Raw genomic sequence first — 22284 nt, 5'->3', positions numbered from 1 at the left:
CGCCTGCTCAACTCGATTGCTTGTCGCGATATCATATGGTCGGTGTTAAATCAGACCGGACTAAGTCGCAAAATTTTAAAAAATGGGTTAATGATAGCAAACGATCAAGAATTTTCTTAGCAACATTTTACTCTAATCAGACTACATAAATGTTGCCAGAAGTTTTTATGCAGTTAAATAAAATCCAATGCGACCATACAAACTAATTGTTTCAGTTTCCGGTTATGACTCTTCTATGTACAACATCTTAGAGCTATATTATGCAATATAAGAACTCACAGAACTAATACAAAGATTAAACATCTTCGCAAACACTGGTCAGTTTTCTGAATTCTGAACAGACATTTATATTTTCCGGATCGTAAGATTCGGGCTCAACTAGTATGCTATATATTTATATACTATATTATTTTAATGCAAGCTAAGTTTTTGGCGAATCCCTAGGAGTTCGTGAACTCCCATTTGGAAAACGCTGATTAAGGATATTGTTTTTCCAGCCGTCAACGGCTATTCTCGGCCCATTTTATGCGTAATTTGGAAACATTTTCTGTCGCGGTTTTAGTCTTGTTCTGCTAGTTTTTCAAGCTTCAAAGGTTTTTGATGATTTTAAGCTTAATTTGAAATTACTTTTGTGGCCCGCCCAGTTTGCTCCGGCCAGTTGATGCTGGCTTTCGTACGTTCGAATCTCGACTGGGCGGTGCCGCTACAGAGTTAATAGGATCTTTGCACTAGCCCCGTAATTTTCCTGTACTCTCTAAAAACCGGCTGCGAAGTCTGTCGATAAAGAAGGGTCAAGTTCTGAAGGACGTTAATACCCATGGCTTTGCCTTTTTATGTGGTCATTTCTACCTTTTAGAAAGTTTTTGAGTGATTGTAAGTTTTTAGCATAATTTTTTGACATTTTCCAACCTTCAGCGTCGGTCTACGACGGCTGTTTGTTCTGGGAATTTGACTTGTTTTCGGGTGTTGTTTGTTTTAGAAACGAGTTTTGTATGGTATCTTTGTCAACTTTTTTCGTCCTTTCGAAGCATTCGTTGGCGACTTCAAGATTTTAACTTGGGATCATATTCTTTATCGACCTTTTCTGGTCATTTGGTACGTTTTTCGACATTAAAATATTTTCAAGCTATTTTTCGTTCGATCTCAAGTTTAATAGTTCCTGTAGAACACGATCAATGTCTTTTTCCCTGATAGACATTCGTTTAGCTGCATCCCCGAGTATCAGCGAAAAAATAAATGTTTTGCTGGAAATTTCAAATCCAATCCGAAATTAATATTTAGTATGCCTGCCATTTACAGGGTGTCGATTTCCTGGAAAATTAGAGAATATCAGGGAATTTCGAAATTCAATCAGGGAAATTTTATTCAGTCGGTAATATTGTTTATCTACTTCGGAATCGAGGTAATTTCCGTGTAAAATATACGCAGCTTGATCGGTTGGATTAGAACCTACCCCATCTGTGGTGGCGATTTGATTATCTTTCAATTTGGTGTAGATTTTTGGATTTTGTTTTGCGCCGCACAATTGTCAGACTTCACTCATTGTGCTCGAAATCTGCTGTATCAGACTTCATGTATTCCACGGTACCGAGAGAATTCGCAGAATTCGAGTTGATGTCCTCTTTTGAAAATGGCAAATGAGGTCCGCCAAGCACTCCTCTGGCATTTGTTCTTCCTTCCAGATTCTGATGATCCGGTAGATTAATTCGTATAGCCGCTTGCTTCCCACGTTTAGAAGTTCAGACGGGATACCGTTCTTCTCTGCAGCTTTACCGTTCTTTACGTCACTAATTATCTACTTATTCTCCTCCTGTATTAGAGGCACAACTTGACCATAGCTCAAAATTCTTATCCTGTTCCTATCTGGAAGTGCTGTTTCCACCAGGCTGCTACCAGTATGGAAGTGGCCACAGGCAAGCACTATCATTGCACAACACAGGCATGGCTATTCCTCACCGTTTTGTAGATATTCCGTGTATCTTTTGTATGTGTTCGTGAAACGTGAAAAATCTGGCTTTAGTTTTCAGAAGGTCGCATAAGCCACGCGAAATATGCTTTTTAAGCGAGACCCTCAAGGTCAGGGAAAAACATTTGATGCATCAGGGAAAGTCTGAGAATTTTATTTCTGAATTTGAGTCGACACCCAGATTTAGGATCACTTCGAAAATTCGACTGGAAATTGAATCCGACGGATTTTCCAGTGTTGCCATGTCCGTTATGGACCAGCCCGCCTTACGGCTGCAAAGGCTATTAAACTGTTCCTGTTGACTGCTACGTAGACCATCCCAGCCAAGATTCCCCAACAAAGGTTCTTTATTGGATTGCGGAAAGGTTCTTATGGGGATTGGAAAGTATTGCTTAAATAACCATATCTTGTATGAACAGTTTGACAGTTTTCCCACGGGTTTACTGTCAAATTGACGCTGACGGATGCGTTAACGCAGCATTCTGTTTGGCCCTTTAGTTCGGGATGCGTGCTAATTGCTTATGCGTAATCAGAATAATGTGTTGTTGCTTAATTTATGACTATAACCGTGTCAGGCATGTCAGATATGACCTTTTAGACCCAAAGACGATATGGTAGGACGTATTGTACCCCCTATTTTGAGCCTTTCTTCAGGGAATTTCGTACCACTTCTTCAAATCGACCAATTTGAGTCGCTAATGAGCTATCTAAATATCGCTTGCTCTTTAACGATCTTATTCTACTACATTTTTCCTCCGTAAATCGAGTGCCTGTCCACTCTCTGCCGAGTTCAACCCTAATCACTGATCTAACCCAATGTACCTAGCAAATTGACTAATCTGAATTAACAACCTACCCATAAAATCACCGTTACTACTATTCTGAGTCAGTTTTGAGTACGGAGTACCTGCGGCTCGGTAAAAAATGACCCTTCCATGATAACCTGATGTGTGTGAGTAAGTGTGGCTTACCTATTTTTCATAAAAATAGATTAAATCATTACCTATAGAACCTATAGAGTATTTAATCGGGATACTACTTCTAGGAATCATACTTCTAGCGTTTTTTTACAAATAATTTCGCATTTTATCAGGTGCAAATAAACGAACTCGGGTTGTAGGTCTTTTATTCACAGGCATATTATCGCATTGTTGCCATCTATGTGTGAATTTACGGAACGATATGAAATAATATCGGCTCGCAACTCTTTCACGTTTCATTTTTGTCACTCTGTGATGCGCGTGATTTCACATTATTGTTTACCACCCATCTGTCAAACCAGCCATACCCAAAACAAAAACGTATTTAAGCAGCATCTTGTTAAACTAGTGATTAAAACTGCTGTAGAGATTATCATAATAAAACACAATTAAGTCCTGTGCATTTGATAAAGTTTTCGGTGCAGAATGGTTCAAGTAGTGCTCGGAAAACAAACCTATCAAGTGGAGGAAGAAGAATTGCGCGCTGGAAATTTCCATCAATGGATCAAAAGTAAAACGGTAAGAGTAAAAAAAAATGTAATTACTTACTGTAAACAAACATTAACCCAATCAATTTTATTTTTAGGGCCTTCTCCCATCGGAATACTACCTTACGCAGAATGGCAAACGCCTCCAGGATGGCTGTTACGACAAATTACTACCATCCGTTCCCGTTCGTCTGCACGAACGCCTTCCCGGAGGGAAGGGTGGTTTCGGTTCGATGTTGCGAGCCATTGGGGCACAGATCGAAAAGACCACCAATCGGGAGGCGTGCCGTGATTTGAGCGGTCGCCGATTGCGCGATATCAACGAGGAGAAACGCTTGAAGGCTTATTTGGAAAAGCAGAAAGACGCTCCCGCCGATGAGGCCGCCAAGCTGCAGCAAAAAATCGATAAACTGCTGGCCAAACCGAAGCACGAGTTTCACGACGAAGAGTACAACCGGGTGCGGAGTGATTTGACGCAGAATATCGACGAAGCCGTGCAGGAGGGTTTCCGGAAGGCGCTGGAAGCGGAGAAAGCGGCCGGTTTCGCCGCTGCAGTGGGGGCTGGTGGTGTTAAGCGAAAGAGTGATGTGACCAAAGGTGGTGGGATAAAAAAGAAGAAGGCCAAAGGTGCTCTTTGGTTGGGAGCGGACGATTTGGGCTCGTCTTCGTCTTCCTCGGACAGTGAGTCCGATTCCGCAGGATCGGATTCGGTTGGTTCGTCTAGCGGGGGCGGGACGTCAGCGTCGGTGGGTTCTAGTGAGAAGGGTCAGTTGGTGCAAAAAACTGATGCACAAGAGCAAGAGAGGATGGTGGAATTGGCGGGTAATAGTTAGATGTTCAAGTCCATACATCGCTCAGTTTTTGAAACTAAGTCGAATACCATTCTTATTCAGCCCTCCGAACCTCAAATCGGTTTCCCGTCTAGCGACCGTCTTTGGTACCTTTCCTTATTGTGTTACATGTAAACAAATCATGTGCCTAAATTATTTTCAAATAAAATCATTTTACTAGATCATTAGCTGATACAACCATTTGTTATGTTTTCCTACAAATTGTTGACAAACATCCCTTAAAGCATTAGAGAAAACGTTTTCTTAGCTGCTTTTCATATTTATCAAATTTGATGAATGTTGAAGCTTGGAATCAATAAGAGCAAAACGTATAAATTTACTTTCAATGATCTACAAAATCTGGTCATAGTGACGATCAGAATGGATTGGAAGCTATCATCATGGCAACAGCAGGGAAGTGTCGCGCGTTAGAAAAAATGTAAAATGCAAATAACAAAGCAACCCATGACGTTTATCTAGCTACATATAAGGTACGAATAGAAAGTAAATTACTTCATTGGTATTTTAAGTTTTGACGACTAAACGAAACGCACGCATATTTTAATTTTAATTCACGAAGAAAAATATTCAAGTAGATCCGAGGTTCAAGCGAATGCAGTCCCACAGAATCATTCCCCAAGTAACAATCCAATAGCAAATTGGTCTTATTCATTTCTTATAGTAGTTTTATCAGAGTATTTAAAGTCTGTTAGGTTTTATAATGTTCCTCCTCAAGTGAATTTTATCTTATTTGACTAACATTTCTGAAGTATGACTAAAGGAGACTTGAAGAATCACCCATAAAACTAAATTATCAATAAGTGTAATTCGCCTTATAAGGGGTTTTAAAGAATACTTCATTTTTGCTTAAAAACGACGCTCCTTAAAACTTAACAGTAGTTTTGACAAAAACTTATGACATTCTTCTGCCAGATTCGTTTATCTTAACAATACCGCCATAAAACTCTCTTAAAATCGTATATTTTTGAAAGAGAAATTATACTCTTGAATAAGAGCATTCTAACGTAAACAACTAATCAGTCAAAATGGGCGTCTGAACCTGGAGAAAATTGAAGAATACAGATCTTTTAAACGAAAATTAAGCGAAAATCTATGTAATATTTTGAAAACTCTTTCATATAAACAATCAGCGAAGTCACAAAACAATAAAGATATCAGGACTAACTGAACTGGGGAAGGACAGTGCCGGTAATGATGCATTTGCCGGAGGCGGTGCGGGTTTCCTCTAGAGCTTTTCGTATTTTTTTAAACTAAATATAGAGTTCATAAGTCAGATGTCTTTGTATGGAAAATGTTTGAAGGCACTGAAGCAGTTGAAGCATAATTTTTAAAAACAATTGTACCAATACCAGTTGTAAACTAAATGCTTGGAACTGTCGTGCAGTCCAAACAACACAAACAACACGTTACGTCGATACTTCGTTGTTTTTATCACCATTTTTATGTTCAACTTTCATTTATGCCCATTTCGAAATAGCAATATCTGTGAATGCTTATAGCTTATAGCTCTTGGTCAATTTAAAACATTAAAGGCTGTGAAAAGTGTATGATGTCTCATTTTTCGCACAATGAGAATCTAAAGTTTGTTTATATTTCTCTTTATTTTTGGTCTGTTTGTGGCAGCAGTTCTGCTCATTGTGTTGAATGAAAAAAGTTGCACTTTTTGCACAATGAGTGAGGAAATGGCAAGCCTGCTCTCTGGTTACGACAATGATCTAACAAGCGACTTGCAAGGTACCGCGCGTGACGCTGCTCGTGTCAGCGTGTTAGCCACGACTCTCAACGCGGGTTTTCGGAGAAAGGCGAAAGGGCCTGCATAGTGTCGTCGTCCTGACAGTAAAAACAAATTAGATTAAAACTTCTCGGTCGATGGTTTCTACAGTAGACGAAGGAAGAGGCACAATTCGTGTGTCTAAAAATAACCCAACCGGATACGTCGCTACCTTAATAAGGAGGGTTTTGCAGTCTCCTTTTGTCCAGCGCCTCTGCGGTTCAAAGGTACACGGGTACCAGCGAGCCACATGCCCTGGCGGGTGTTGTGGGTGGGTTCAAATCCGGTTATAATCTTAGATTATAGCTTGGTTCGACCCATGCACCTTCCAGCGTTCGACTAAAGGTAGGAGTCATAACGACTACTTATTAAACGTAGCTACAAAACAAAGTGAATTTTTTAATCGAGAAAAAAAAACTTGGGTTTAAGCATTTTCATTTAAAGTTTAAAAGTGAAAACCGAATCTATTCTTGCGTATAATATATACATTATTATTTTCTATGCAAAAATCTACGAAAAAAAGACAAAAACGAAGGAAATTTTTTTGGACGACTTTCGGAAATTCCATTGTTCGAATTTCCATTTCTGTTTCGTGCTAGAAGCGTTAACTCAACTTGTACATTCATTTTTCGAGTTTTTCAGACTGTAGAGCCCACAGACAATTGAAAGAACCGAAATGGCTCCCCAGTGGAATTCCTGAATGAGCAGTGAACGAATCCTTCAGCAACGGTTCACCTACGCCAAGCTTATCCAGTTTGGCAATGGCAATTTGATAGTTCAATTTGTCGAAAGCTTCAGAAAGATCAGTAGAAATGATCTCTGTTTGCGACCGGTCATCGAATCTATTTATTACGTAGGATGTGAGATTAAAAAAATTGGTAGTTGTGGAGCACTTAAGCATAAACCCATGTTGGTTATCAGAGATGTAGTAGATGTTTGAAAAATGCAAATATTGGCTCAAATACGATAAGCCCAAACAGTTTCAAAATCGAATTTAGAGAAGCTATTTCTCAATGAGGGTAGACGGTCATCTTTCCGTTGTTCGTTGACTAAATTCCAAAATCATCTAGGGTTTTGTTACAATCTTCGTTAGACATTTTACATGTAGTTTCGAAAGCAAGAACGTCTGTATCTCGTGTTGATCGACAGGCAGTGGTTGCAGAACGTGGCGATCGATAGCGTAAATATTAGCGAAGGTCACAGCGGCAGTGTTTATATCATCACTAGCTGACCTGTCAAACTTCGTATTGCCACAAAAAAACCTGTGTTGTACATAAATCATGAATCTCGGATGATCTTTGTCACAATCTCGAGTTTTGCAAGTTTCTGAGGAGTTCAACCTTAGATGATTCGTTTTGGCAGTTACGTAACTATTAGAGCATCCCAGGTAACCAATAAGCATCACCAATGCTATTCAAATTAGGCCAATAAGCATTTAAGTCGCCTTAAATGCTACTTAAATGCTATTTTGGCAAAATATACAGCTACTTTACTGATAACCTTCTTACAGTGCTGACAATGCTAATTTACAGCTAATTACCGACACGAAGAATTTGAATACAATTTTGGATGCCAATTTACAACACCTATGTAATCAAAAAGCTAACATACAATAACGTGCAGTATAAAATGCCAGATACGCTGATTTGCTGCTTACGTTAAGGCTTATTAGTTTTTTTTTGTATGGGCTTATCACTTTGACCACAACATTATTGATCTATTGTAATGTTGCCCGGGTGTACGCTGTATTATGCACTGCATTTCTGTGCTTTATCGTTATTGAGTAAACGATAAGCTTATATTTTTTATGCGTGCTTACGTGTTGAGGGTTTTACCCATGCTTCGATGCATGTCCTACTATACCAAACCTGTTTCGCCTCGTTATAGTTAGCACTGGTGAGTCCTCCTGAGGTTCAAAACCATTATCTCATTAGGTCCTCATACCAGTATACTAACCATAAGAAGCGTCTTCGGGATAATGTAGAACTCAGCATGAAGGAAGGGTGATGGGGGACAAGAGAATAAACTCATGCTAAAGTCACTTTGACATCGAATGGCCTGATTCTACTAAGATTCGAACCCACGATCATTCGCTTGTCAAAGCAGACTCGGTAACCTTGCGGCTACAGAGCCCCCCTGGCTTATTAGTTACCTGGAATGGGTAGTTTAATATACAAATTTGCAATTTTACCTCACAGTAAAGTAGAAAACAACTCCCCCGTCCCCTCATTGCATAGCCAGAAAGCGGATAGTAATATTCATTTTGCGAAAAACCTTAAGCGGAATGTACCATTTCACGGAAAACTTTTTTGTGGAAAGTACCATTTCGCAATCCTCTCCTTACTCGCTGTCGCTCGTTCCAGGAAACCCAGGTAGACCTAGGAAAATAAATAAACCTAGACAGTAGTGATTTCTGCGGGGAGTTGCCTCCCCCCAGTGGGAGGCGCTTTCGACGGCGGGTCGCCGGCAACACTCGCGGCCGTCTTGTCCTGAATGATCTAGAGTTACTATAGATATTTTTTGTGGTCTTGTTATTGACTAATGTTTTACGGAAGAGTCTCGAATTTCTCGAGTTCGATTAGTTTTTGAGTTTCGCAAAAATTTTGTTTTATTTGTATGAGAGTCCATATCCGCCTACCACAGGGGTGAGAGGTCCCTAACTATCACAAAATAAATTCAAGACTCCAAAATCTCCCACATGCCAAATTTGGTTCCATTTGCTTGATTAGTTCTAGAGTTATGAGGAAATTTGTATTTCATTTGTATAGGAGCCCCCCCTCCTAAAGTGGGGAGAGGTCCTAATTCATCATAGAAAGAATTCTTGCCTCCAAAAACACCTACATGAGAAATTTGGTTCCATTTGCTTGATTAGTTCTCGAGTTATCAGGAAATTTGTATTTCGTTTGTATGTGAGCCCCCCTCTTAAAGTGGGGAGGGGTCTCAATTCATCATAGAAAAAAATTTTGTCTCCAGAAACACACACATGCCAAATTTGGTTCCATTTGCTTGATTAGTTTTCGGGTTATGAGGAAATTTGTATGGAAGCCCCCCCTCTTAAAGGGGAGAGGAGTTATAATTCCCCTTATAAAGAGGGGAGGGGTCTCAATTTATCATAGAATAAATTCTTGTCACCGAAAACACCCACATGCCAAATTTTGTTCTATTTGCTTGATTAGTTCTCGAGTTATGCAGAAATTTGTGTTTCATTTGTATGGGAGCCCCCCCTCTTAAAGTGGGGAGGGGTCCTAATTCACCACAGAAAATTTTCTTGCCCTTGAAAACCTTCACATGCCAAATTTGGTTCTATTTGCTTGATTAGTTCTCGAGTTATGAGGAAATTTGTATGGAAGCCCCCCCTCTTAAAGGGGAGAGGAGTTATAATTCCCCTTATAAAGAGGGGAGGGGTCTCAATTTATCATAGAATAAATTCTTGTCACCGAAAACACCCACATGCCAAATTTTGTTCTATTTGCTTGATTAGTTCTCGAGTTATGCAGAAATTTGTGTTTCATTTGTATGGGAGCCCCCCCTCTTAGTGGGGGGAGGGGTCTCTAACCATAACTAAAATCTTTTCTGGCTCCAAAAACCTCTACATGTAAATTTTCATGCCGATTGGTTCAGTAGTTTTCGATTCTATAAGGAACATACGGACAGACAGACAGACAGAAATCCTTTTTTATAGGTATAGATTGTCTGAAAGCTTGAAAAGGATCGGTCAATTAGGTAATTTTCTACACCGTTTGATCCGTGATGCAATTTGATGTGGGACACCCTTTATGCAGCTAATAATGTCGATTTCGTGCCAAAAAAGATAAACTCTCCAAATTGTTCGGAGCTTCGACTCATTGAAAAATTTTGTCAAACAACGGCTTTAAAGAAGCGGGGGACAGTCAATAGTGCTAATGAAATGCGTTCTAAGTGGAAGAAACATGCTGACTCAGTCGCATCTTCAACGCACTAGTCCCGAATTATTGATAGTGCTATACGTCTAGATTAACGCTTAACCAGGCTTTATTTCCTATGATTTGTCCATTTCCTATCATAGTTGTTCAACAATCAACGAAATTGACTCTAAATCAGTTTTTCTAGGAACAAACCTGTTCCAGAAGAATCAAATATACAGCATTCGCAGAAATTTAATTTATTTTCTGTTTTCAAAAATGACCAAATTTACATGTGGAGTGGTGACACCATTAGTTCCGCTCAAATACCGACCGAACCATCTCCATTCGAGGGGTCAATCTCTGCGTCGCGCAATCACATGTTGTCGCTTTCCTTTGACATATACGTAAATGTATGCGATGATCCTGGCAGGCCTTGCGCTGCGCATGCATGCGCCGAATCGTGCTTCTTTGATGAAGTCAACGCCGCCGCCGCCGGCGGGTCTACGGATGCAGCTTTGCTGCACACCGCAAGCTTGAGAGCTTGAGAAAATCCGATATTGGCCAGAGCCAGCAGATCATAATTTCCTGCTAAGAGGATTATCTAAGAGGATAGGTTTTATAGGTTTCTTTTCTTTTGTGGTGGGCGGCATCTCAGGAAGGACCATGTTTTTGTAGTGAGACCATGTTTGCTTTGGAAATGATCTCTTCTCACCGCTCGCAAAAATAGGAGCATCCGAAATTATCAGGCGCAAAAAGAGGTGAGGAATGAGATAATCGGGATCAGGTCGCCGTCCTTCGAATGGGAGATAACAATAACTCTGCGTATTGTTAGTGTGTTTTTCTTTTAGACGGGAAAACAAAGAACGGTAGCCCACCTTCGTTTCGTAGGGATTGGTTCCTTTTTTCCGCTTTGATGTACATTGAATACAAAGCGACACATGTGGGTCCTAGCAACGCACAATATGTAGGTACAAAGGTAGGTAGGCAAGGTATCAATGAAGCAAAGATCGTAGCTTTCTAGGGCTTATCATTATTACTGTTTAGTTTTGGTTTATAATGGTTATAAACTTCTTTCTTTACCTGATCAATGGGAAAATGATTCGATCCACAAAGGGCACGTTTGTGTGGGATGCCGGCCGCAGCCGGCATTTTCTTTCTTTTCAATTTTGAGGATCACCGACAGGCTCCGTCCTCCGGTGAAGAGGGTCAAATGAAACAATGAGGTTACAAATTAGTTATCAAAATATTTGTTTTGCATTGTGAATGGTGGTGCTTGCCCGCCTTAGGCGGGCATCTCATCGTTGTTGAGGTTAGAAATTGACTGAATAAATTAGAATTCTAAACAAGTTTATTTACAATTTTATAATTCTAATAGCACATTGCTCTTCTTACAACTATCGAAAGTGGAGGTTTCATCTCAATGCCCGGCAGAGGATCTGCCGGGTGCTGTTTCCTTATCTAAACTACGTCACCTCGAAGCTTCTCCGATCAGGCCGGTAGTGGAGTCGTACTCGGTGATCTCATCGCGGTCGGAAGCGGCTTCGAACGGTTCTAGTCAATTGCAGCACTCGTTCGGATCGTGAGTGCTCTGGCGAATCCAACCGAAGAAGTAATACCCAATGGCAGCTCCGGAAACGACGGCCAAACACAGCCACAGGTTGAACGTCATAACGATCAGCATCAGGATGTAGGAGACCGAAACCTGGATCAGATGCAGCGCCGATTGCATAATGTGGAATTTACTCGTGTAATGTTGTCTAGAATAAAGCAAAACGTTAGCAAAATCCGTGTAAAGACCCTATGCCGCCTGTCACATTTGCCTAAAATCGTTAAGCAGAACCTCCCACCCAGGGCTATAAATCCAACTCGCATCCTGTCATCGCTTTGTTCATTTGAACGCTTTTACTTGCTGCCATGCAGGGACAGAACACACATCAAAAAAGGGTTCAGTTCAAAGGGAAAAACCACCACGCATTCGCATTCGTTCAAACGTAGGTACGTACACTCCAGCTCGAGAGGAAAAACTGCGAACCCAAGCAGGCGTGGACGATCCGTAACATCTTGCCAAGCAAGGATGCTGTTACGACCGACAGTCGTAGAACCGCACAACGCACAGGAAGATGAAAGAATTCAAATTTCCTGCCCGGCACGAGAAAGAGGAACAATTATAATTCCTCCCACTGCACTGTAGGTACTGGCAAGGATCCACGTCGGCTGACTAAGCCGACAAGTGGTCCCACCGTTTGCCACTTGCTTTGCGCTGGATTGCTCATTAGAGAGAAGCACTTACTTTTCTTTTCCTCCCATCGTTCCTAATCTCCACTGCATCGCCAACAAGCAGACGGCGTCGACGACGCCAGCGGAAAAAGAAAGGATAAAAAGGAAATTAATAATCGTTTTATTTGATAAATATCCATCCATCTCAGCGCAAGAGCGCAATATTATTACACATTCCACATCGGCTAACCCCCAGCAGCGACCTTTGACATTGACGTCGTCGGCGTCGCCTACACGGAGATCGCAGTAGGCTCGGAACTCTATAGTCAGCCGTTCCTCAGACTTTCGTAATGAAAAGCTTTTTTTAATTTTACGACACGTGACCTCACATCCGGCGCCCACTCGACGACGTCGTCGTCGTCGCTTACACCCGGTGCCGGTATACGGGATGGGACGGGACGTCCTTTCGTTTTTATTTTTCTTCCTGCAATCGATTCCGGATGCTTGAACGGAACGAGAAATTCGCTTTGATTCTTTGTTCGCGACGGTACTACTGGGTAAACTCTCTGGCACTCGGCTTTTGGAGTTCAGTGCTTCATTTTTTTCATCTTCCGACTGTGATAAGATCTTTTTCACCCGCTGCAGCAGCAGCAGCAGTAAAAAAGGGTGTCGAAAAGTGAGCTCAAATCCAATTGAGGTTATCGCGTGATGATGACTTTGATCCGGTGCGGTGCAACGGAGAGGGAATCGTAGTTAACTTCAGCCGCATTATTGGCTAGGTTCTGGTTCTTGATAAGTTTGATTGCTTTTCTTTGTGTAATTGATTTTTATTCATTATATTATTTATTTCACAGAATTCAACTATTTGTGTGTAATATTCTGTCATGATTTTATGAAATTTTGGGCATGTGTAGACTTTATTTCTTGAAGAAATGCCCTTAAAAATCAAACTTTGATTTATTTTGTAAATCAAAAATAGTTCTGCTGTTTTTTTGACATACTGACTATGTGGCATAGAAAATACAGAGACACCGAGAGAATTATTCGTAGGTTTGTTTCTAATTCCCGTCGTAGTAAGTAAAGCCATTCTAATTTTAATCATTTATTGGATGGATTTAATGAATACTCCAAAAGTTCTTGTGCTGATTTGACTAAAACACACTTACCTTCCAATCCGTGAACTTCGAAATCACCGAAAAGCGATTATTGAAGCATATTATTGAAATTACGCAACTGACTTTATTTCTTAAATTCGTCGTACCGTTTTAAAATCCGTCCATCAAAATTTTTCATCGTCCAAACTAAAAATCACAACAATGTTTACGAAGCTAACGCGCATGTATTTGTGTAGGATGGTATGACAAATGTTATTCTGCAAAATTTCTGCAGGTCAGGCAAGTTTTCCTGGCTGTAGAATAACAACAATACCTTGCGTGAGTTATTTTCATTTATGAATGACGGAAATTAAAACGATTAGTCGACTTTTTCTTCGTCACACGAAAAAACGTAGGAAATTTGGCTGGTAGGACTTCTTTAATGATAAAAAGCATTTAAATAGATCTCAGCTCACTTTGATTGATCATGTATGATAGACAACAAACTAAAATATTAGGGAATAACTAGTTTTGCATTGTGTGCCATAAAATGCTGATATTTTTAATGATTTGTGTTGGATAGGACAATTACGAATTGGCAATTACGACGAAGCAGCAACATACCCTATATTGTTAAGCAACATATCGAAGTTATCGTAACCATAAGACCAATACCTATAATCGTAATCAGGTTTGTTGATTTTCGCTTTAGACGGCCTTTCCTTCCTTTTGGAGATTTACGCAAAGGTATGGTGGCTAAAAAAACTTGAAGCCGGACATGAAATTCTTATTCGAGTAAAATTAAGCGTGTTGTTAGACCATTGTTTCAGCCAAGGATTGTCCTTTACAATCGGTCAAGCTTCGGGGTATTGATTCGATTCGAGTTCTTTAAAACTACTGTGATGCCATTGTCGTTGTACCACTATTCGATCGCATTTGAATGGTGACAGATTATCATGTCGGACTACTGAACTTCTGATTGCACTCTTTTTGATCAATTTTGTACTTTGTTCGTCTGGAAGTTACGAAAGCGTCGCTTTTCAATCCACCGCGTAAAACGAGAAGTTTATTCGGATACTCCGACCTAAAGATGGGATGGGCAATTCGGTCCTGTTCCATGTAAAAGATTCGGATCCGTAAAAACAGTGACTGATTCTCGTGGATCTTTTCTTTCAAGATATTATTTTCAGTCTATTGAAAAATGTTAATCAATTTCAATTTCGCCGATGATAGTTTTACCTTCGTTTTCTATCTTGTCTCGCTCCCTCCACTCTATTTTGTAGGTTTCCGACCTCTGTTTTATATTGCAGTCTTCCGGAGACTAACGAACGAGGTATGAAATTCTTGTTCAGGAACTTGTATGAAGGGTCGATGGTTCAATCGTGGCTAGCAGGTTACCCACTATGGAAGAACTGCCACAAACGTATAGAACAGCATGTACGCCGAAATGAATCCCTGTATCTCAACCAATAAGATACAGTGGCTATAGCAGGTGATAATGAGGTCGAAGATGACCTTGTTGAAACCTACTTGAAGGTTCGACAACATCGTACTCCGAGTCTCAGCTCAACCTTAATTGCCCTGATATCCAAATTCCTGACAACATCCCCTACCTTAATAACACACTTGTTATAAACTAGTTGAGTTGACTGTTATATTACTAATTTGAGTTGTGAAAAAGTTGATATAACTGAAAGTATCGTAAATGTTTTACTAGGGTATCGACCTAGTTCCAGCTCTTCCCAAGCAACAATATAAGTTTTATTGTACTCTTATGGCGGTCTTCATGGCCAATTTTGGTTTTAAATTCCATCATAAAAGTGTAACAAAACCCAAATTTTTACTTGGGTTGTCCAACTTCAGCTCTATGCAACGGCAGAAACCAATGACAAATCCAGTGGAACATAAATGGGATCTTTAATAACCTAATCCTCCCAGTTGGCCTCTTGGTTTGATGCTGGCCTAATAAGCCAGTCGTCGTATGTCAATTGGCCACAGTTTATCGCATGAAAAAATTTCTACAAGGTGAGCCTAAACAGCGGAAGCTGGGAAGTGGAGGTCCGCGGCTTGCATGTACACCAAACATGATCAAATCGATTCGTGTAAAGATTGCTCACAACCAGGTACGTTCCATAAGGAAACTTGCCAAAGAAGGAACGGTCTTCAAAGAAGACTGGCACGTATTTTCCAGGACTAGGTGAAACGCCACTTGATTGCGGGACAGCTAAAGAAAATACGAGTGATTCGTAGGAATTACGAGTAAATTCGTTTGGAAAGTCCTAATAATGATATCTCAACTCGAAAATGTTAATATCATTGCTTAACATAGTTGGAGTGAAATTGAAAGTAATACTGAAAGTAAACTGCAACAAGCGGGTAGGGTCGACAGTTGCTGGTGCCGAAATGTATCCCTGTTCCTAAATCAACAAGATGAATTCGTTGGTAGTACCTTTGCTGTCATAAATAAAGGTGGATTATTGGTCCTCTGCTACAGCAGACTAACGTATGGATTAATAATAATAGTTACGGCGAAAACAGTCAAGCAACTACGGTCGATGCTTTGTTCGTACTGCAAGCTCCACTCTGAAGCATAAAAGCTGAACATCGCGAGGAACTTCGTACCCACCGGATAGAGCTGCAATCACCCAGAAGGAGCGGCTGAAGGTGAAAAAGATCTTTACGGCGAAGCGCGACCGTACTCGTGGTCATAATGGATGACGAGACCTACGAGAGGAGCTGGACGGTAACGACTGGCAGGAGACCGGAGTTCTTTACATATCCCTCCAAGGAGGTAAGCGATAACGTCAAATATATCTCCCACACCAAGTTCCTCAAGAAGGTGCTCCTGTGGCTAACGTCAGCAAGAAGGTAACGTTTAAGAAACCACTGTCGTTTTCTTCGGAGCTTACGGTGAACTGTTGCGTGAAATTTCCGCCTTCATTAAGATATGTCACACGAAGGCGGAGCCTCGGCACATTATACCAAGGGATCACTGACTGAGGAACGTGAACCGGCTGAAGATAAACATGGTTCCGAAGACCGTCAATCGTCGAATGCGCCCCAACTGCGACCGATAAATTTTTTTTTGCGACCTTAAATGGACGGCCTACTCCTAAAATTTCGTGGCCAAAATGAAGAAGCGACTAGTCACCAAGCCCACGAAAGAGCTGAAGAACATGTCGACATCTATCTTTCCATAGACCATGGCTAAATTTCTTTTCTTTCAAACGCATACGTTACTTTGCCTTTACTGCAGTGACTTTGAGATCGGAGAGTGGTCACCTAGCTCGTTCTGCACTGGGTTCTCCAAGAAAAGCAAAATCGGTAGTTAGACTGTGGTCTGCCGGATTCGAAGATCCGATATTTGGGATAACAGGGACGCACAAAGCATTTTAATTCTATCCCCCTGCGCAGAAGATTGGACGTCAGCCACTATGAGTTAGCTAAGACAAGAGCATGATCATTCGCCTGTCAAAACAGACTTGGTAACCTTGCGGCGACGAAGCCTCATGAATGCGCGGCCCAGTTTCTCGAAGGGCGCGCGCAGAGCATCAATTCGTTCGAGCCCTCCGCTCAGCTGCTTGCGAATGAACTCGCGCGGAAAAGAGAATGGAAAAAGAACAATGGGCACGGTATGGCACTTCGTGAGGACCAAAATAGGACAAAACTATTCTCATAAGGAGAAATCGTTTGGGGACATAGAACAGGTGAGGAAGCTTCCTTTTTCGTAAGACTAGGTTAAGACTCAATCTTCGATACAGAATGAACGCTTGCCCGAGATTGTCCGTTGACCATTAAGGTTCTGGCTGGCAGATGGTTATCTAGTTTGTTTTTCTCTTCAGTTTAGTTGTAAGTTGGGGGAAACCCCTACAAAATAGTGCCCAAGCTAAGATAAAGTGCGACTTTTTAGAAACATAGGACTTGGTATGGAAAAACAAGACATAGCACTTATAGTTCTTACATAAAAATTGTAAAAACTATAAGTGTTATGTCTTGTATGTTATTCCGTGCTAAGTGTTCTTACGATAAGCAAAAAATCAATTTATGAGTTGATAGGACTTAGTCTTACTCAGAAAATAATCCGTTGTCATTATGATTTCCGGCATATGGCTATCCCAGCTGGGTCAGTGGAAATCCAATGTTCGAGCACCTTTCGCAACCATTGAGACCGTATATTATTGATAACGAGGCGGATACAGGATTTGGCATGTTACGTCGTCCTGTTGAAACCACACCTACTCCACAGTAATATCAGTCAATTGTGTTACAAAAAAGTCGGTGATCATTAACACTGTAGCGGTCATCATTAACTGCTACGTTATGGCTGGCAAGTACATTTGAGTTGTAAAATAGCTCGGAAAACGCTTGTTTCACCGGCATATACATTTCACAAAGTAGCGACATTTTTAGCAAGAAACTGTGTTTCGACAATGCACAGTGGTCCAGAGGCGAAAATTACGTGGAAAGTTTTTAGTGGTTAAAAATAGCTTCCCACGATGTTCAGCAAAGTTGTTTAACTCTAAAAGACAATTAATGTGAAATCGATGACCAAGTTCCAGTTTGGCTTGTAAACACATAACACATAATAACTTTTCATATAAAAGAGATAGAAGAATAATTTCTTCGACAAAGTTGTAGGTAAAGAATATACAAATAATTTTGTCAAAGGTATAGTAGGCGTATTTTTCATAGTTTTTGACTCACACTCACAAGGTGTTTTATATAAAGACCTTCCCAACATCACTTTTATGTTAATTACTTCAAATTTAATGGTTTTATCGCATCTTAACGTTTTACAAAGTTGTTTCTCTTTACAAAAGATATATTTTTGTAGAACATTATATGTTGAAAACTCGTACGTATAACGAGTTCTAACGTTTTTCCAGCGTTTTTAGTCTTTTTCAGAACAGAATAACTCGAAAAGGGGCAAACGAAAAAAATCAAACTTGGCCGTTTATGAAAGGTTGAAGTTTTATCTCAGACATATGTGAATATAAAAAACTGGTTTTTTCTCTAACTCGAGTAATTTCAGTTTAATTATTCCATGTTTGACCATTTTCTCCTATGCAGCATTTTCTAATATCTTCTTGAAAACGATTAGAGCCAACATGTAATAGTCATAAGAGGGCTACCAGTAAAGTAGCCGCATATTTTGCCAAAATAGCATTTAGGTTGGCTTGCATTTTAATTGCATTGGAAATGCTTATTGGTTATCTGGGTCTTTTTACGTCCTTCCAAAGAAACAGCTATTAATTTAAGCCGTGCAGTTGAAGAGATAATCCTCCATCTGTCTTTATCACCAACAGGGACAAATCCAATCAATGACCTTGCTGATTGCGTGGTCTGAGGATATTAAGAAGATAGTAAAGGCACGGAAAATATACCGTATTTGAACCAAATATGCTGATGAAGTACAAACGGAAAGCGGAGAGTGGCGCAGGCACTATTTGGAAAGATCCCTTTCGTATATCTGACGAAAGTCGGAAGGCTACGATGGGCTGGCTACGTCGCAAGGATGTCGGACGGCTGTGCAGTGAAATCTATTTTCTACAAGAACCACACTGGCACCAGGAGGGGCCCAGCATGCTAGATGGTTTGACTAGGTTGAAACCGACCTGCGTGTCGGTCAAGACGCTCAACGAATTGGTCACGAGTAGCCCAGAACCGAATGCAGTGGAGACATCTTGTTGATACAGAATAAGGAAAGGCCCTGAAAGGGGCTGAGCGACTAACCAATCCAGGATGGAATTGGTCTATTTCTGAAGAAATATGGTTCCATGCAGCAGACCCTATTGCAGACACTTCTTTCAACCTACTAGAATGGTAGTAAACGCAAGTAGTTATACGGTGGAGGCCCATAGAGGACCGTATATAGGTGTTGATAATTAAGGACAAATTCTTCAACTACAGCCTAATCAACGTCTACGCTCCGATAAATGATAAATCCGATAGCGCTAAGGACGAGTTTTGTGACAGGTTCTAGAAAAGCTAACGAGAGTGCTCAAAACATGAGGTGAAAATCATCAACGGAAATGCAAATTCGCCGATCGGGAGGGAGGAATTCTTCCGTTCTGTCATTGTTAGACATAACCTTCATCTGTCAACTAATGTCAACGGTTTGAGGCTCATAAATTTCGGCGCAGCCAGAAGAATGGCCATTTGGTGCAGCTACTTTCCACGTTTGAATATTCAGAAACACACCTGGAGGGATACTCAAATGGAGACTCTAGCTCTCAAATCGATTATGTCTTGATTAATGGTCAACACTTTTCGGATGTCATCGATTTACGATCTTTTTGGGGACCAAATATCGATTTGACCACTATCCCGTCGTGTGTAAGATTCGTGCAAGGTTGTCGATTACGGCAACGGCTCGCACGGAGAGACGCATTGTCAGGATCTGGGCGGAAGAACAAATGCAGGAGTGGTTGGATAGCCTTATTTGCTCTAAAAAAATTGCAGAATTCTGCCTAGAAGGTGCTCTCCCATATCCTATTCTGGAGACTGAGACCGCTGTCCTTCGGCGGCGAGTATCAAGCTGGTTTTCGTAAGGGGCGCTCCACGACGGATCGGATGTTTACCCTGCGTCAGTTACTAAACAAATTCCGGAAGTGCAACTTGCAGACTCATCTGGTCTGTTTGTTGACTTGAAGGCGGTGTATGATTCAGTCAAACGAAGTGAGCTGTGACAAAGGTAAATGCTAGAACTTGGTTTTCCGACGAAACCAGTTCAGGTGATTCTTACGATGCTAGATGGCGAGTCAAATAGCGTGTTGGATACGTAGGATAGGCATTACCTTCGAATACATAGACCAGAAATTATTTCTACGAATATTTTAAGACCAATAGAATTAGAATTGGACAATGGCTTCTACTGTTGCAGGGATATAAGTTCAAAGTGGAGATTTATATACGTTCTATTTTGGCAAATTTGCTCTGCGCTGCCAATAAAAGTCAGAATGAATTTCTTTACGATACCGGGATTGAGTTATTGTGCGCTTGTCAGGAAAACTGTCGATTAATGGAACGACGGAAACTACCGGATCACATTGAGAGCAAGTTAATGTCAAAATCAATCTTAAAGTGATTGAAAATCTGTAATTCTTGAGTATTAAGATTAGAAGGCAAAACTAAACAATGATTATTTCATCCTATGATATAATATTAACTTTTGAAGTGTAACTGGACAAGCACCAATTGAGTTGCTCCCAAATCGAAAGTTGAGTTTTCTAAAACACCGACGACGACCCGATCTCAATGTAGTTTTAATTTCAAGTATTTTCCACTGATGTCTAAACCGCCTTTACAGTACACATTTGAGATTAGCACAATCACATCACATTGATCACATTATTCGAGTACAATTATTTTTTTCCATTCAAAGATAACAGCAAAAAGTCCACTCACTACGCGTGGAAAACGTTACTTTGTTGCATATCAACTCGAACGAGGTCATGATAGCGATAGATCCACAAACGTTTTTTTTTACAACAACTGTCAATAACCCAATCACACTCACCTCAACGTCTTCGTCACACCGGGCGTTGTAGCGTTGAGTTCCTTCTTACGGAGCACTTCGCGGTAAAACTTGAGTCCCTCGTACAGCAGCGCCAGTAGGAAGAATCCGAACCAGGCACCCACGAATTGGCCCACTTCGGTGGTGGCCCACGAAGGAAACAGAATGATCTCGCAGCTCCCTCCGTGGAACTGTAATTTATCAAACAAAAAGTTAAAGTTCGATGAACTCCGGTGCTCGTCTTCGGACTCCAGTGGTTGGTCTTCCAAAAAACGTACCGACATCTGCATCGGGCAGAGCATTTCCATGTCGTCCGGTCCACCATGGTTGTGGTCCATTTTCTCCTCCGTAATGCACTACTTTTCTCCGTGAAACTTATTCTACTAAGCCAAACTCGCAAACTGTCTGGATGACCCTTCCGTGCGACATGGTTTTATAGAATTGAAGCCGATGATTGCTGATAACGGCCCAAACACCTGTATATAAGTGTGAATTGGAAATTGATAAGACGATTCGTCGTTAGACTCATATCGATGTAAATTTCTTACCTTCAACGCATGGGAAAGTTGATCCGTTAGGTTGGAAGAAACTGTTCGTTTTATCGCGCGGAATGCATATCACGGTTGAGAAAGGGCCACTCGCTTATCTTGTCCAATCAGGCTCAACGCGAGTACCCAATACAGCTAACAATTCCAAGACTCTACTGCTCCAAGTCTCCTTCTTATCTATCTTATCTGTGCAATAGCGAAAGCAAACGACGAATACACAACCAGACCAGATCAGCGAGAAGCCCGGGAGGAGTGCACCCGCCGACGATGACCACAACCGAAGACTGCTGACAGTAATCAATGAAGCCCAACTCACCGGATCGATAACCGGAGGATACCCACCCGCACGGGCGCGGGGGTTGCACCACTCACTGTGGTGCCGTGTGCCGTGCAACATTCGGGCCGTGTGCAAAATTGCCCGTTCGGACTCATGATAGCGGCATGAAGAGCGCGGATTCATTTCGACTTCAATTGTTGTCAAGTACATACCAATCAAGTAAATAGAAAACGGAACGCGGTGCGGCCATTGTTTGGCTGCCACGGGCGCTAATGTTTAGGTTAATCAGGGCACTTTGATCAGTGCCAATTCCGTGCTGAATTGGGGCTTATCAAAAGCTGATGTCGATGATGTGACGGAACGTCACAGTCAATTTAATAATAAAAAACAATTGACGGTTTATTGAGATGAATTAAAATTAGCGGGAATAATTAAAATTAACATCTATGGGATTAAACGGCAAACAAAATTTGAGATTTGAAACAAAAAAGGAAATGGAAAGTTAATCTCTTCAATCTGGTTTGTTCAGACTTGCAAAATTCTGTTTTTGCCCTACCTTCGTTTCATACACGACCCGACTTCGTCGTTGAGTGACAATTTCCAATTAAAAGTGCAAGTTTTTGGCCTTTAGATACAATTTCTGTGGTGTTGGCTGAACTTGGGCAGCCTTTGGGAACCACAGTGACGCCATT

At 41.0% G+C, this 22284-nt stretch overlaps 2 protein-coding genes across 2 annotated transcripts; one reads left to right on the top strand and one right to left on the bottom strand.

The window, feature by feature from the left end:
- The first annotated feature begins 3286 nt into the window (after window positions 1-3286).
- Window positions 3287-4407, top strand: LOC128745338 (splicing regulator SDE2). The gene is made up of 2 exons (XM_053842381.1): window positions 3287-3465; window positions 3533-4407. The coding sequence occupies exons 1-2, from the start codon at window positions 3373-3375 to the stop codon at window positions 4265-4267; spliced, it is 828 nt and encodes a 275-aa protein (XP_053698356.1). The 5' UTR covers window positions 3287-3372; the 3' UTR covers window positions 4268-4407.
- A 7088-nt stretch (window positions 4408-11495) lies between these two features.
- Window positions 11496-21105, bottom strand: LOC128732822 (high affinity copper uptake protein 1). The gene is made up of 3 exons (XM_053826226.1): window positions 21046-21105; window positions 20771-20958; window positions 11496-11697 (listed from the first exon to the last, which is right to left on the bottom strand). The coding sequence occupies exons 1-3, from the start codon at window positions 21103-21105 to the stop codon at window positions 11496-11498; spliced, it is 450 nt and encodes a 149-aa protein (XP_053682201.1).
- Window positions 21106-22284: the final 1179 nt, after the last annotated feature.

This window comes from Sabethes cyaneus, chromosome 1 (assembly GCF_943734655.1).
Source record: "Sabethes cyaneus chromosome 1, idSabCyanKW18_F2, whole genome shotgun sequence".
NCBI classification, from domain to species: Eukaryota; Metazoa; Arthropoda; class Insecta; order Diptera; family Culicidae; genus Sabethes; species Sabethes cyaneus.
The sequence above is the reverse complement of the archived record's forward strand: the minus strand, read 5'-3'. Positions and strand labels throughout refer to the sequence as shown.